This window comes from Anarrhichthys ocellatus, unplaced genomic scaffold, assembly GCF_004355925.1.
Source record: "Anarrhichthys ocellatus isolate YVR2014 unplaced genomic scaffold, GSC_Weel_1.0 scaffold13, whole genome shotgun sequence".
Classification (NCBI taxonomy): Eukaryota; Metazoa; Chordata; class Actinopteri; order Perciformes; family Anarhichadidae; genus Anarrhichthys; species Anarrhichthys ocellatus.
In genome coordinates this window covers 8923511-8939298 of record NW_022280043.1, presented here as the reverse complement: position 1 = coordinate 8939298, position 15788 = coordinate 8923511, and the positions used below count along the sequence as shown (strand labels likewise).

The 15788-nt window shown below is 42.1% G+C and overlaps 2 protein-coding genes across 2 annotated transcripts in view; one reads left to right on the top strand and one right to left on the bottom strand.

Annotated features, from left to right (window-relative positions):
- The window catches only part of LOC116386867 (LIM domain-containing protein A), an 11485-nt gene extending 4426 nt beyond the window's left edge, over positions 1-7059 (bottom strand). Inside the window, exons 1-6 of the mRNA XM_031853442.1 lie at positions 6968-7059; positions 6723-6780; positions 3667-4011; positions 2268-2534; positions 495-782; positions 50-163 (exon numbers count right to left, since the gene is read on the bottom strand). Of these exons, the coding sequence (XP_031709302.1) occupies positions 50-163; positions 495-782; positions 2268-2534; positions 3667-4011; positions 6723-6762 (1054 nt within the window). The 5' untranslated portion in view covers positions 6763-6780; positions 6968-7059. The remainder of the gene's footprint in view (positions 1-49; positions 164-494; positions 783-2267; positions 2535-3666; positions 4012-6722; positions 6781-6967) is intronic.
- Positions 6483-14896, top strand: LOC116386868 (uncharacterized). The gene is made up of 6 exons (XM_031853444.1): positions 6483-6524; positions 9951-10010; positions 10551-10916; positions 12375-12614; positions 14065-14164; positions 14459-14896. The coding sequence occupies exons 2-6, from the start codon at positions 9959-9961 to the stop codon at positions 14517-14519; spliced, it is 819 nt and encodes a 272-aa protein (XP_031709304.1). The 5' UTR covers positions 6483-6524; positions 9951-9958; the 3' UTR covers positions 14520-14896.
- Positions 14897-15788: the final 892 nt, after the last annotated feature.

Here is a 15788-nt window from a genome sequence, read left to right as displayed (position 1 = left end):
CACACACACACACACACACACACACACACACACACACACACACACTTACCCCGCCTCCTTCGCACGAGGAAGACAATGAGCCAGATGAGGAGCGCGATGATTAGGATCAGCAGCAAACAGCCAATCACAATCCCCACCACTTCCCCTACATTCAGACATGTGGCTGCAATAGAAAGAATGGTGTCGAAGGGAGAGGATTAATAAAGATAATGAGTCTGGAGCCCAGACAGACAAGAGGATGAAAAGAGAGGAGGGGAAAATTCTTAAAACAAATAATGAAGAAATGGCAGCGAGAGAGACAAAGAAGTGAAAATAAACGGAGGAGAGCGTGAGTGTGAAAGTCACTGAATTACTTTGACCACATTATCACCAGATCAATCTCCAGGATACTTCCTGTCTCTCTCTCCTGTCGTGAAGACAGATACGGGAACAGAGTCCAAAACCAACCGTCATTATCATCAGTCACAGAGAGGTCAGCGTGCACCATAACTCACCTACGATTGCCAAGTCTGTCCCTTGCTCCGACGTGCCACCGGTGAGGCCGTTTCTGGCCGTGCACACGTAGCGTCCGCTCTCATCCGTCGAGAAAGTCTGAAGGCTGAGCACCCCGCTGTCCGGCTGGCCGGCGGCAACCGCCTGCCCGTCACGTTGCCATGAGAAGAGGGCAGGGGGCAGAGAGTCAGACAAGCAGGTGAGACGCACAATCTGTCCCGCCAACACATCCCCTCCACCGACACACTCTTTTGGGGAGACCTTGGTCAGCACTGGGGTGTCAGGGCCATCTGTTATGTTGTGGAGGACATCGTTATCAGCATCAAAAACGTTTGGTTCAAAAGTACAAGCAGGAAAATCTGTGTTCCGAAAAACAAAGCTAACTCGACGATATATTCTGCTTCAGGGTTTATCATTTTGTCAATTATGGGTTTAAGTCACCTCGTCTGGGTAAAGTATTTTGATGAGGCCTCCTGGATCCGGTCAGCGTGTTACTGAGCTAATGAAGATGCTGTGCACTTTCTTGTTGGATTTGAAAAGCTAAAATCCCAATGGCTGCCCCCTCTTGAATACACATGTGGCTCAACAAGTCATATTTACAGTGGAGACACACCCAGATACATTACTGCAGCCTGCTGTTCAACTCGTTTCTGTAACATTATTTGTATTTCAAGCTATATGAGGCAATGAAAAGAGTTTTACAAAAAAGGGAATGACTTGACATTTTGGGAATTATGCAACTTGAAGGTTTTACATTTCAGTTTTTGTTCAGATAAAACAAATGAGAATTAACATGATAAATAATGAGCTTTGGAGGCGTCGACGGGCAGATTTAGTTATCTTTGGACAGAGTCAGGTTTCTGCCTGCTTCCGGTCTTCATGCTAAGCTAACCTAATTGGCTGCTGGTTCCAGCTTCATATATAGCGGACAAAAATGAGAGTGGTATGCATCTTCTGGTCCAACTCTTTCCAAGAAACCGAATGAGCGCATTTTTCCAAAAATCAGAAGAAAAAAAAATTGTCAACACCAATTCTGATATACAATAAATAGTTCATGTAATTCATCTTGCAAAAGGCCAAATATTTGCAGATTCTTGCTTCTCAAATGCGAGGATGCAGCTTTTTTTGCATTTCACATTGTTGTTAATCATCTTTAAACGCAACACCTTCACTTCTTCTGTCACTATTCTCTCATAATTCATAGACCAGAGCATTTAAGAAATTATTTAGATAAAGCACTGCCCTGATTTATCATCTATTTTACCCTAGATGGGACCATCATTTTCTAAATGAACATCATGCTGCATTGAAGAAGACTTGAAACTAGCTATTGAGACCATAAACTCATGTTTACAATGTTTAATGAGGTAATAAATTAAGCAATAAGTAGGGACATTTTCTCATAGACTTTAAACAATCAGACTTCTCTTTGCAACCAGAGGAGTCGCTCCCTGATGGCCATTAGCAAGAATCCAAGTTTAAGGCACTTCCTTATTGGCTTCACTTTTCAAACCCGGGGCTTGCTGCCTGGGAGCCACTTAGGTATGCTGTTGGGGTGATTGGGTGTGTTGGAATATTAGTGTGAGACTGTCACTTCAGAATTTTATGCCGTGATCAAGACAAAGCTGGAAGCAGCACAACAAGCTTATGGAAGAACGTCCTATGCAATCCAGGACACTGTGAGCAGTGCAATGTAGATGGAGTAGATAAGCTACTGTTGTTTGCAGTGGCTACAGCAGATTAGCTGCCACTTGTCTCGATCGGTGCAAACTCACAGTAAACAGTGAGGCTCTTTGTGGCAGTTTGGGCGCTGACAAGGTTGCTGGCGGTACACGTGTACTCCCCGGCATCCCCCCGCCTGGCTGGGTTGATGACCAGAGAGCCAGCTGAGATGGTGATCCTGGCGTCGGCGAGGATGGCTACGCCTCCTTTGCCCCACTGGACCGTAACATCCGTCCCACCATTCCACGTACAGCTCAGAGACACATTTCTCATCTCTACCGCCACTGAGGGGACCGACAGACTGACCCCAGCCACTGTATCTACAGGGAGAATAAAAGAAGGTTTTACCAAAGAGCTGCAAAAGCAGAATTGCCCAGATAAGGTTTTCTAAAAAGGGCACCATTACTGTAGGTACAGAGACATGAGAGTATGAGAGAGCTCATTCCAAAAGTTGGAGTGACAGAACAATAGAGGGCAGCTTTATGTTTCTGTTGAGGATAATTTGTTGTAATCAAAGAAAGTGAGAGCTGAGGAGGGACAGGATTCAGATAGAGGCACAGATGGCGCATAAGGGGGCAGACGGTGCGAGTGGTAGCCGAGATGCCTCTTGGCGGGCAGCCTAAGTTAAATAATTAGAGAGGGAGAAGAGGGGGGCGTGCAGACGTGGAAAGCTGTGACTAAGAGAGAACCGCAGCAGCAACAGCAAAAAACACCCGAGCAGCTACCAAATAGCTCTAATCATTTGCATTTTTGCTAACTTTCTGCCTGTGACTCAGCAGAAGCATTTTATATTTTAGGATTATTTCACTCATACAAATTACGAGTGAGTAGGTGGTTGGGAGTCGTGCTCAAGGACGCGAATGTGCCGTGACATCAACTAGCTGCTGTGAGTTTGGGGGATGTGACCTTTCAGCAATTACAGACGAGTGTTTCTAACAATTTAGTCACTCTGACACCCTACGAGCGCTGGTGGTAAGAGGAATGAGAAGGACTGACGTCATCCCTCCAGTGTGGGCTGATGACTGAAAGTAAAAAGAGAATATTCAGGCTTCATTACTGTACTGAATGTAAATGAATGCAAATACTACTACTGTATGTAAATGTAACGCCACATATTTAGACAGCTACAATATCAAACATCTAAGAGCATGAGCGCTGCATATCAAATGGATTTTATTAGCATAAAGCCCTGGGCCACTAGCTTCATCCCCTCTTTCATTAATTTTACCTCGCCTTCTATGGGTCACTAATTTCATTATACCTCCCAGACTAATTCTCTTACTCCCCAAATCCTCCCTCTTCTCTCTTTACTCCCTTCTGTTCCTCCTTAACATTATCGCTTCCCTCGAAACCATCCTCTACCACACACTTCACCCCGCCCGCCCACCTTTCCCTTTGCTTCTTCTTCTCCTCTCTTAAATTCAGTCACAGGCACACTTCTTAATCTCTTACCAAACACCCTCAGCTGTATTGATCTGGAGTTAGGGGCTGTTGTACCGGTGGGGATCACCTCCACCGTGAAGATCCCCGAATCTCGGAGCTGGGCGCCTAGGATTCGGAGCTGGGTGGCAGTGATGGTGGTCCTGCCCGTGAACTGGGTCCCTGAGTTAATCGATGAGGATGTGTCGGACCACAGACCCACAGTGATTCCTCCTTGGTACTGCCATGTCATGGTAAAAACCGGGGCATCTATCACCACCGTGAACACGATCTCAGCACCGGTTCGAACCAGCACCGGGTCGGTCTGGAACTGGATCTGTACCTGGTTCTGAGCCAGCACATTGGCAGAGAGGAGGACTAGAAAGAAAATAAAAGTAGAGAGAACCAGTGGTGGAATGTGCATTTACTCAAGTACTATATGTAATTTGGAGCTACTTGTACTTCACTTTAGTATTTCCATTTCATCATATTTTATATCATAGAGATCAAGAAGATGACCGCTCCCCAAAAGTGAAGTCAAAACATATTCATCGCCCCCCTGGTGGCTGTTTGCAGTACAAGCCTCCATTAGCGGATGGGATAATGAGGCAAACACAAAAAAGTACACATCAAATACATTTTTTCCAAAATATTTTGGATTCACTTCTGTACAGTGGGAGGAAGTGTCATCACTCTATTCTGCCTCGCAGATCTCACACCGTGTTTTTTGGATTGTAAGTGATCCCAAGCTAAACATCTATTTTGTGTTTTTGTTGGGCTGACTTAAACTAAGCCGTGTCAAAATCACATTTGCTGTGTCTCTCCTCAAGAATCAGCGGTGCATAGGGAATTTTTCAAAAACAGTGTTGTAAAGAACCAAAGGTTTTACAGGCATTGAAGTATTGTATGCTGTTTGTAGTCTGTGTGTGAGTGAAGATGGGAAGAAAATCAGTGTTTTTGTACTCAATGTAGTTTTGCTGGCACAAAAAGCTACCACGCAGGAACGCTCTGGCCAATGAATTGTAGTGAAGCAAATCAATATGGTCCCGATCAGTCTCACTGGACGGCCTTCTGACGGTTTTCACAGGGGAGCAGAGTATACAAGGACCGGCCAACAGCGAGATGGATTGCGTTCAGGTTCCCCACACAGAGTTATTAAAGACATCAGAAGTGTTTTGGTGCCAGATTATAAATATCACCGGCCTTGTTGCTTTATCAGTAGAGACAGAAAGATAAAGAGACATGAGTCAGACGGGAGGCACCTCCAATGAGTGACAGTGTTGTGGTGCTGTTGGATTGTTTTTGCAAGAGCAATTCAAAGAAGTTGCAAGTATGACTGCAAGAGTGAACATTAATTAAAGAACTATGGAATTGCTTTAGTTGCAGATATGTACCTTGAATGAACAATGGCAGAGCCCAGCAGCCATGTCAACAACTGTGTTGAACTGATGATAAACCACAGAGATTAACTACATTAATCCCAAACTAACTGCTGGTTCTGAAAATGTAAAATAAATCCCTTCTTATGCACCAAAACACGTTTACCCCGGGCATTCAGAATAGAAAAGGCAAAAAAAAAAAAAGCTTTTATGGACTGTGTAGGTTGAATTTCAATTTTGATTCGCAGACAGACAGCAGCAAAATGAATATTTAATTATATGAAAAGGTTGCTGATCATTACTTTAATTATTATGGTTCATGCCTGAACAACAGTCCTTAGTTAATCGACAAATTAAAATAGCATTTACATTCCTGGTAATAATTTTCTGTGCTCATCTTGCAGCACAAATAAAGTGGATCATTGTTATGCTTCCAACACTGTATTATACCCGAGTAGGGAGTTACAATCTGTAATCTGGGACGGGAACACCACAATAGATACTCATTTGGTGCACATTATCTTTGCAAACTTACAATGCAGTGCACTTCAAAAAAGGTAAGGCTGGCATCGTTCTATAATTTTGTTATTGTCAACAAATCCCATTAAAAAAAACAAAACCAGCAATGTGTCAATCTGTTTCTCCATGCTTCCGTTTGTAGCGCCAACCCGCTTTGTTCTTACTGAAGTTGCAAACCTCTAAAAAAACGCTCAAATACATTTCTTCGGGGGTAATTTCCAACAGCTGGGCACTGTGGTTTAAACAAACAGGAATAAATGGTGCATCTGTTTAATTTCATCTGCGGAGTAACATTGGGTGCTCGTGTGTTATTTACAGCACATGACAGATTGATTCACAATCAGTGGCTCGCGTGTGTTTTTTTAAATGTTTTTGGACATGGATAAAGATACATCAGGCTGTAGACACAGAATCACATGTTAGTATGCGTTTGGTCGTCTTCATGGGATTTGGTGGCAATAATTAAAACATAGATCATCACAGCTTTATTCTTTAAATTGCCCATGTTGTGCGAATGACAAGACCACTCTTCAAATCTATGTGGCCTATTACACTGATTAAACAAATATTTTGAAGCAGTAAAACTTTATGTAATTTTGCTGATTTTCGTTATTTTGTCACAAAGTTGTTTGCAAACTGTGATTGGTGTCATTAGAAGCAGTCTGACTTATGGAGTAAATAATAATAATAATAATAATAGTAATAATAATAATCTTATTACATGCCAAGTCATATTAACCAATAGCCAAGTATCGGTGTTGGACGTTGGCCCATTGTTCATGCATGAGCAACAACTACGTATCATTACGGTCTGTAATCAAAACCTGCAGCACTGCCCATCCCTAACTACAAACTACTAAATGGCATACAAATATGGAAACAATGACCTGCTATACTCACTCTGAATCATCACAACACTTCAGATCTACCAGCTTGGGAGGAGGCCCTGAAGGCATCACGTCACTCAGCAGAAACGGGAATGCAGCCGCGCAGGTTTGCGAGCGGTTAAGACGAGCTTTGTGTTTGAAATGCAATTGTTTTTTTAAGCGTGCTTGGAATTCCCCTCCCCGGCCTGTTTCTTTTTTTCCCCACAGAAGAGACGACTGATACTCTCCTTTTGAGACTTTTGTGACTCTTGTTTGGAGCAGAAGGAGAGGAAAAAAAAAAGCTGTCAGTGAAAGTCGTTTTTACCTGCCAGCGACAGACTGAGAAGCAGCAAAGGTTGTCTCATGTCTTCAGTCAGGCCGGTCTGTAGAGAGATGAGGCTCTTTTAATATGCAAAATAACTTTTGTTTGATATGTTAAGCAGTTCTGTTTGCCTGTACAGATAATTACTGTAATATATGCTATTCAATTTCGATTATACCTGACAAAAACAAACATCAAAACAGTATCTCCTGAGCTGCGATAAGAGGAGTTAGCTGTAGGAAACTTACCAAAGTGTTTTCCCCCTGCCTTCATGTTCATTTTTGTGCTGAAATAATAATCTGTGTGGGGTTGTGCTCTCGAATCTATGAGTCTACTTCCTGTTTCTCCACCATTACCTGCAAAGACGCACCTGTTCTCTTAAAGGGCCCGCAGCCTGCGATAGCGCTGCAGCAGAATCACCAGTGGTGGGAAGTGCTCATGAAGCAATGCACATTTGTGAGATACAACTTTCAAAAGGGAAATATTGTACGTTTTATTCCACTAGATCTATTTTAGAGCTGAAGTTGCAGACTTCATTTCAAGTTAATTTACAGACTTGTGTAACACTTTAAAACATATGATGGACTTAACAAAACGCAATGCATTGTTGTAGAATAAACAGGAAACAACCTCCAGGTTATAAAAAGTGAAGCCAATGCGGAAGTGCCATTAACTTGCATTCTTTCTAATAGCCAGCAGGGGGCGACTCCTTTGGTTGCAAAAAGAAGTCTGGCTGTATAGAAGTCTATGAGAAAATGACTACTTCTCACTCGATTTATTACCTCAGTAAACATTGTGAAAATTAGTTTATGGTCTCAATCGCTATAGTTTCAAGTCTTCTTCATTACAGCATGATGTTCATATTGTGGAATGATAATAATACATGATAAATCAGGGTATGCTTTAGGTTTAGGGCATGGCTACCTTGTAATTGACAGGTCGCTACCCGAGCATTATACAGTCTGTGTTTTTGTCTTCCAACTTTAACCCTTTCACAGTGTTTTTCAGTTCGTGACAGTTAATTGTGACAATTTAAATCGGCTAAAAATGTCTTATCAGCATTCTGTTGTGTTTAGCTCCACCCTCTCGTGTCACTTCTGGTTGAAAAGAAACAAGATGGCATTGTCCAAAGTGCAGGAATGAAGGCTTCAAACCCGACCATATTGATGACAATAAAATAGAGTGCCACACTGATAGTAGTTATGCAAAGACCATATCACTTTTCAGAGAATACAACTATTTTATATAAAGTGGTGATTTTCCTTTTGACTTACAAGTCACTTGAATGTCATTTGTATTTGCTGTGGTTACTATGAAGCGGCATATGAAATGATATGGGGTAATACTATTTTTATACATCCAATTCATTGCTCCATTTACTCCCTTGTGCAATGGTATGGATTAATGATTAATAGTGATGATGTCTGCTGAAGAAAAAGAGGCTAATGCTAGGGGCAAAGTGTTGATATTTTTCAGCTGATGTATTAGTGCCACCCACTGGTTAATTTCAGCAAACAGCACGCCTGTCAACAAAGAACTCAGTGGGAGGCACAGCTGTGATTCCCATGATTATTCATAAACCCTCTGCAAATACAAATGTATTTATAATCATTTTTGAATCACTCGTTGCATCTGTGCCCCAGGATGCGTTTCATGAAGAGAGAAAGTGCAAGATTATGTTTCACTGCTCTAGTTGTGTAAAAGAGGCATATAGCTGACAAAACCATCTCATCCCAAAGTCTATTTAGAAGCTGTTCTGGAGCTTTCAATCATATTACCTAATCCTGTTCGACAGATGTTTTTATTTCTGAGAGTTCATGAAACCAGCTAAGGTATAAATTCAGATTTATAAAAGAATATGAGCATAATTTGAATGTGACTCCACTAGCATCTCAGCATTTATGAAGCAGACTTTGTATTTAAGGGTTTTTCTGCTTAACAATCCCAGTGGAAGAAACATAAAATCATCGGGATTCCCACTTTACAGGCTCGAAGGTGTTTCTCAGTTGCATGTGTGAGACAATTATTGGAAAAAAAGAATAGAGTAATTCATGTATTACTTCCCCTTTACAATCCAAGGCAATGCGTTGTGTCTGCGGGGCAAACAGTGTTCGTGCTGGATAAGAAGCCCGCAGTACAAAGCCTATTTTATAATGACTTCCAACATTGTCACTGGTTTCCCTTCAAAAGAATACCATTGCATTTATCTCGGTTTACAAACAGTGCAACAACAGTGGTGTGAAAATACGAATCGAACGTGCTGTATTGTTGTGCGAGCATGTTTGGACACAGGTCAGAGGAGGACGGGGCAGGTTGGGAATGAGGAAGAGGGGGGCCTGTTACAATGGAAAGTTCACTGATTTGAAGCACAAAGGAGAAAAATGCCATTACTGTAAAGGAAATGGGGGAGTCGGGGAGGGGAGGAAACTGCTTGAAAACAAGGTGACGCCTACGTGACTCACTGACTGGACCCGACAGGCGGAGAAACAGCGGAGCAGAGAGGAGAAGACAGTCCTGCAACATTTCCGCTCCTGTTTTTGAAGTTGTTTTGCAGCAACAGCCGCAGATCTAGAAACTGTCATCTTTAACTAGATTATATCTCACAATGTCATGGCAACTGCTCTGAAGATATTGTTTTATTTTGTGCCATAAATCTACTCGCAGAGTGAATTGCGCTGCACCTTTTAACCTCTGAGAAAGTGAAGTGGAAGAGCTCTGGCTCGACTGTGTTGTTTGTCTCAATTTTGGAGAGGTAGGTGAATCCCACTCTGGGGCCTTTTGATGTGGATGACTTCAAGGTAAACAGCAAGGGGAAATCCAGGTTATATTTAATGCATGCAGGTTAGGGTTGTGTTCCTGCACTGCTGTCACTGCTTCCTCCCTCTGTGTGTGTTTTGCTGTTGAAGCTGTGCTTGAGGGGGCTCATTTCAGTTTTGGCAATAGTCCCGTCCACATTCTGTTCCAAGTTCTGTCTGCAATGCCAGTACTGCTGTTCTCTGGGTACCTCACAAATAAATTAAGGGAAAAAGATTACCCTTAACATTTCAAATTACATTTTCTAACACAGAGAGATATGCTGCTTTAATTGCTTTTTGCTCTCATTTTTAATTTTACATTTTCTCTGGAGGTGATGTTATTCTTGCTGTGGTGGCAACCCATGCTGCAGAGGAAACTGTGTGCTGTCGCTGAGATCATGGACAAATTCCTCTCTCTGTTCTCTGTCTACATCAGCAGGTGTTATGGATCGACAGTATTTCCTGTGCTGGAAAGTTGCCCTGCTGCTTCTCCTGTGTAAGGCTTTTTGTTGGAACCACCGGTTGAATGATTCCTGTTTAAAAACCTGCACGAAACTACAGGAAGAAAAAAAACAACGTATTTTCAGCATTGCATCCTGACATTAGTGCCCACAGCTGCATTATTTACATCTCCTTCATCCTTTGCCTATCAAGTTAAGATGTGTGATTAATACTCCTTGGAGTGAATGCACAGAAGCTTACCAGGTCCACTGCAGTCTCGACACAGATTTTAAGATATTGATGTGGTTTGATGGATATCAAATTAGGCATGGCTGTCATGCGCCATAAATCATCGCTTGACATTCTTTGACAGAAAGCAGCCATACATATTCATAAAGTGTATGCTGGGGACAGAGATGAAGTATTATATCATCGTTTGTTTTATTACCTTCATATTCTGCCCAAGCAGTGAGCCAAAAGGTCAAAAAACGATGAATATGAAATACTTTTGGCTCACACTGTTCATCTGGATAGAAATATGAATTGCATGCACCATTTTGATGCAACAACAATTGGTCTCAATCTCTGTCCTCAGTGCCATGTGGGCTCCAGTGTATGTCGGTGCACATCCTCAACGAGGAGCCTGTGCATGTAATGCCAGACTCCAGCCTGGTTCTGAAAGCCCAGATCGAGCACGGACCCCTGGAAGAGGTCTCCGTGGTAACCTGGGAACGGGAGCCCGAAACTGGAATCGCCCCCGAAAGAGTGACGCTGGCTAGCTGCCCTGGCACAGGCCTCCAGTGTGCTGGTACGAGGCCAAATGTCCAGGTGACCGTGGAGCAGCAGGAGACGACACTTCAGGTGAATGGATACAGCGGAGCGGAAAGCGGCGTGTACGCCGTGACTGTGACGGATCACAGAGGGGCCAAGACCACTGCACACTGCATCGTCAGGAACTATGGTACAGAATGATACTCAGCATATGAGTGTAATCATGGTCAGGTACTTGGTTAACGTTACAGATATTGCTGAAACTATTAGTAGATTCATCAATTAGTCAATTGATGAAAATGAAAAACTATTTTTATGATCGTATACCCTTTTTAAAGAGCAACTTGAGTTGGAGATTTATGCATGCAGTCACTTTATTACACTTTGAATTGATCATGGTCCAACTCTGCAGTGTTCACTACACATAAGTTCCTCTCAGTACTTCTGTCGTCTAGACCCTCTGACGTCTGGTACAACATACCCTGAAGTATGAAGCAACCTCACCTTGAATGCATTTTGTTTCAAGCTAGAAAGGGAGTGTGATGTTGCTCTTTGATTCATACATCAAATGAAACCGACCAACATTTGAAGGTAACGGCTTCTCCAATTAGACGATTTGCAAGTTCTCTCGTTTTAACGGCCTTTGTCGACAAAGCCATCGCACCTCAAGCTCCATTTGGTATAGCGTTCAATTATATTACATTTTCTTTTTCTACATTGGCATAGAAATTGAGGTTCAAAGTTCACTTTTTGACATTTGAAACAACAATCCCTGTTAAATCCCTTTTGGCTTATTTGACAGTTTCTCAGACAAAATAAGTAATTGAAAGACGACAACATGGGCTTTGCATTTGTCCTCATTTTACGATATTTTGTGACTTAATTGAACCGTTGATTAAATGCAAAGAAACTGATAGCTGAATGAATAATGAAAATAATCATTACTTGCAGCCCTTATTATGATGATGATTATGTCCTCCACAATCTATAAGCAAGAAGAAGGTCCTATGGGTAGAAAGGATCAGTGTTAGGGTCGTTAGTGGTGGCCTTATAATTGTTAGAGTAATGACATGAAATTAGAAATATTTTAAATGCTCATCAGCCGACGATGTCCCGGCCTTTATAGTGTTGACTCAAACAATTACCAACTGTATAATGAATGTGTTTTAATTTCACGCCAGCAGCCAGTGTTTCTTTCCGATTGTGGATGTCTCATTTAATAATGAAACACTTGAAATTAAATTTGCCTATAGGCTTTGCTTGCTGGGTTTTCCTTTTGTGTCTGTGCTCTCTAGATGAGTTTGGGTGGCATTGTAGCTTTCTCGTTTTCTGTCAAAGCTTTCATGCTTTTAACTCTCATCCGTCTGCTCTAACAGTATCAATTCATCAGCTCCACTCCACATCTGCTCTCTCAGCTTCCAGGGCTTTCCATCATCCCTTTCTCCGACTTTATGCCGCACTCTCCGGTCTCATTATTGTCCATGAAACTGAGCCGGTTTCTCCTGACGGCATTAAACGTCTCTAATGATTCTTTGTCTGCAACCCTCTTGGACAGCCATGCGTCATTATTCTTCTTTTATAACAGAGTTTTTTACCTCCATCCCTATCACCTCTTTTCATTCTCACCGTCTCTCTTCTGTCTTTACAGAGGCAGTGCACCACGTCTCAGTCAGCGTCAACGTGTCTCACTCCTCGCTGGTTTGTGGCGAGGCCTGGGGGACGGAGCCTCGCTTCAGCTGGTTCCATGAGAGAGTCGCCATCACCAACACTGTGGGGAGAGTCTCCAGAGATGGAACGACATTGTTTGTGACCAAGACTCCTATCTGCGGCCACTTCACCTGCACGGTCAGCAACAAGCTGGGCCACAGCTCTGCCACCTACACTGCAGGTACGAGTTGACACTACATTGTTTGTCTGTTCTTCTACCTTACTTAAAAGGGGACATATGAACAATTTTTTTTTCAGTGCTTGTGCACATACATTTGTTTATCTAGAGTCCCTATCAACCCACAAACTGTGAAATAAGATAACCAGGTCAGTTTTTTGTGGGCTGCCTGGATCCGAAAACATGCGATTTAAAAAGCCATTGAGATTTGGCTCCCCTTCCTAAGTCACATGCAGGATTGTTAAAATATACCGCCCCCCATGTGAGTATCTTCACCCATGGCTTAAGAACTACTTTTGCGAAGCCAATCAGAGCACATGGGGCTTGTTTTTATGAACATTTAAGTAAACATGTTCTATTAGAAACCCAAAATATCTATGAACCTGGAAATAAGCATAATATGTCCCCTTTAAAGCTGCACTCATCAATAGTTTTATATTAACAATGAAAAAAGTGATTAAATATGCTAAGAGAGAGCTCACTTATAGTGGCAAACCTCCAACTCTTCAGTTTCCATTCCATCCCAGCACATTGTTTGGGTTTTACAGCCCACAACTTTACTCTTTTGGTTCACCATCTTTCAGCAAAGACACCATACACCACCTGTCCAACATTAAATGACAGACACACAAAGTATACAGCTGATGAATAGAGTGGAGCATTTAGCAGCTTAAGAGCCAAATATTTCCCTCAGGAGTTGGTTGAGACCAAAACAGAGCTATGAAAAAGGAGTGAATCTTGGATTTACATTTACCAGGTGGCCAAAAACACAACTCCAAATGAATGATATTGTTGCTCTGCGTCTGCTGGACGTGTAAATAGAAAACAGGGTGCCATACCTTTTTTTTTTAGTGTGGTAACGTGTCAATGTTGTGTTTACCACCTGTTGAAAGGCCCCAAAGTACCATATTGAGGTTCTTACTTTACTTCAGTATTTCAGTTTTATGGTACTTCAACACCACAAATCTCCAGAATAAAACATAGTAACTTGTTTAAGCTAGATGACTGGATGAGAAGGTGACTGTGCAAATTTGACATATTTAAAGTCGGCTCACTGCGTTGTGTCATTCAGAAATCAGACTCCTTTAAACCGTCCATCATGAGCCATATCCTCATTGCACTTTGTTCTGTGTATTGTATCACTGGTGGTGTTTCAGAGATAAAGGATTTTCCACAGTGCGATCAATAAATCACTAACGCCACTTCTCCTGCTCCTACCACTGTTGCTAAACAGGCGAAACAAATGCAATTCTTCCTATCTGCCAAGAGGTGTGATGATCCAAAGACAGTCCGGGTATTTTAGGATACCTCCTGTTAGCTGTTGCTGTTCCAGTCAGTTTAGTGGCTTTACAGGCTTGCTGTAGACGACCTTTTTTTGGCCTTTTAGGGCAGCCATGTCAGATGATGGGTTTTTTTCCTCCCCCTCATTGGTTGTGTTTTTCCTGGCTGACAGCACCTTGCGGGACAGAGGGCAGAAAGACAACAGCAGCTGTATTGTGTCCCGTCCTCCTGCTGCTGCTGTTTGGAGGAGTGCTGGCGTTTCTGCTGTGGAGGTACAGTAATGCACACCGACACAGGCAGGCACAGACACAAATCTCATTTCAGGCTATGCTCTGATAATAAAGCCATACGCTGAGAGAAAATAACACACTGGTAGGCGCTGCTTTAAAAAGGACTTTAGTACAAGATGAAAACAGCAATATGCTACACAGCTAGCATCCTAAGTGACACACACGAGGCATGACAGGCCAGACCGTGTCTGCTGACATAACCATTGTCTGTTTACCCGAGCCGGCGTTCGGTTTGTCACCGTTTGATCTGAATGGGAAACGTTTCTTTCTTTACAGGCGACACAGGCACAGTAACAGAGGAGAGAGGCTGCACGAACATTTGGATGACACCATCTAAAAAAAAAAAAAAACCTTAAAAAAAGACCCGAGATACAAAAGAGGAAAAACGGCAAAATGAACTGGATTGTGAGACTGGAACTTCCTGTCCTGTGAGCAGTATGACCTTACACTGCATTGCAACAATGTGGCGAGTGAACTGCGTGCTGGCAAGTGAAAGATATCTGAAAATGGATATTCAGCTTGAAGTGCCAGCAATGTCTTTACACTGCCTCCTGCTGGGCTGCACCTGACACTGTGTATTTGATAAAGTAACCAGGTTTGTAAACTTGAATCAGCTGTACAATGTATTGAAATGTACCTTCTAATGATGCCTTCATAATAAAATCCCTTTACGGTATGTGACGAATCTCAGTGATTTACTCGTTATTTAAATCAATCTAAAAAAAAAAAAAATAGATTTAAAAATTGTTGGAAATGTGTTCCCAATTATCTTTTTTTCTGAACTACGATTAGATGTTGGATTTGTTTGAAGCACTCATCTATTAAACACCCTTTCAACAAAAGGTTGACATTGACAGTTGTGAAACTGCGAAAACAGCATTAGATAGCAAATCCAATGATAGGGAGTCAATTTAGAAAAAGATAAGATGTAGGCAAGAGTAAGTATACAAAAGAATGGAAATATAAAACTGAAATGTGATTATTTCTTGCTATTTGGGTCATTTTTTTTTCCCAGTACTTTTTTGGCGAATCTGTAAAACACATCAAACTTAAATTCTTTATATTGATCAGTTGTTGAATATTGAGTCTTCAACAACAGCTTGGTTCTGCTCAAAATGTTCCAGACTCATTGTGGATTCAACTTCAGCGATTTGTCATCTGGGATGTCTCGTTCATTTATGTTTTGTTAAAGTGTTCTTGGTGCTTATCCAGAAACTGCAAATTGTGTGTGAAAGATAACACTCCGAATAAACTCGTCTAAACTTGGCAGTGTTAACTTTCACAGTGCACCCATCGCGCTACACAAGAAATGAACTCTCTAACCTCCAGCAGTGTTATGGCTGCTGTGTGGACCATGTGGAGGAAACGGGACCGGAGGAGCCGGAGGTGCAGGACACGCTATATTGGGTGTGGGAGGAAAAAGCAATTGAACATCTGCCATGAAAGTATAGGTGGGCCTCAGAGTTTTAGCCAAAGATCGTTTCTGTCTTCTATGATCGCAATTTGAAATATATCAAAGAAAAGACACTCCATTTGTAGCTATAAAAGTCTTCCACATTGCCAGAATGCAAGAATAGCAGAAACCTCTCCCTGAGGCTATATCCCA

Bases quoted from the DNA above. Each gene is read 5' to 3' on its own strand.
- LOC116386868 (XM_031853444.1), top strand. From the start codon at position 9,959: ATGGATCGACAGTATTTCCTGTGCTGGAAAGTTGCCCTGCTGCTTCTC. The intron at 10,011-10,550 runs GTAAGGCTTTTT...CTCTGTCCTCAG, and splicing joins TGCCCTGCTGCTTCTCCTGT to TGCCATGTGGGCTCCAGTGT. The intron at 14,165-14,458 runs GTACAGTAATGC...CTTTCTTTACAG, and splicing joins CTGGCGTTTCTGCTGTGGAG to GCGACACAGGCACAGTAACA.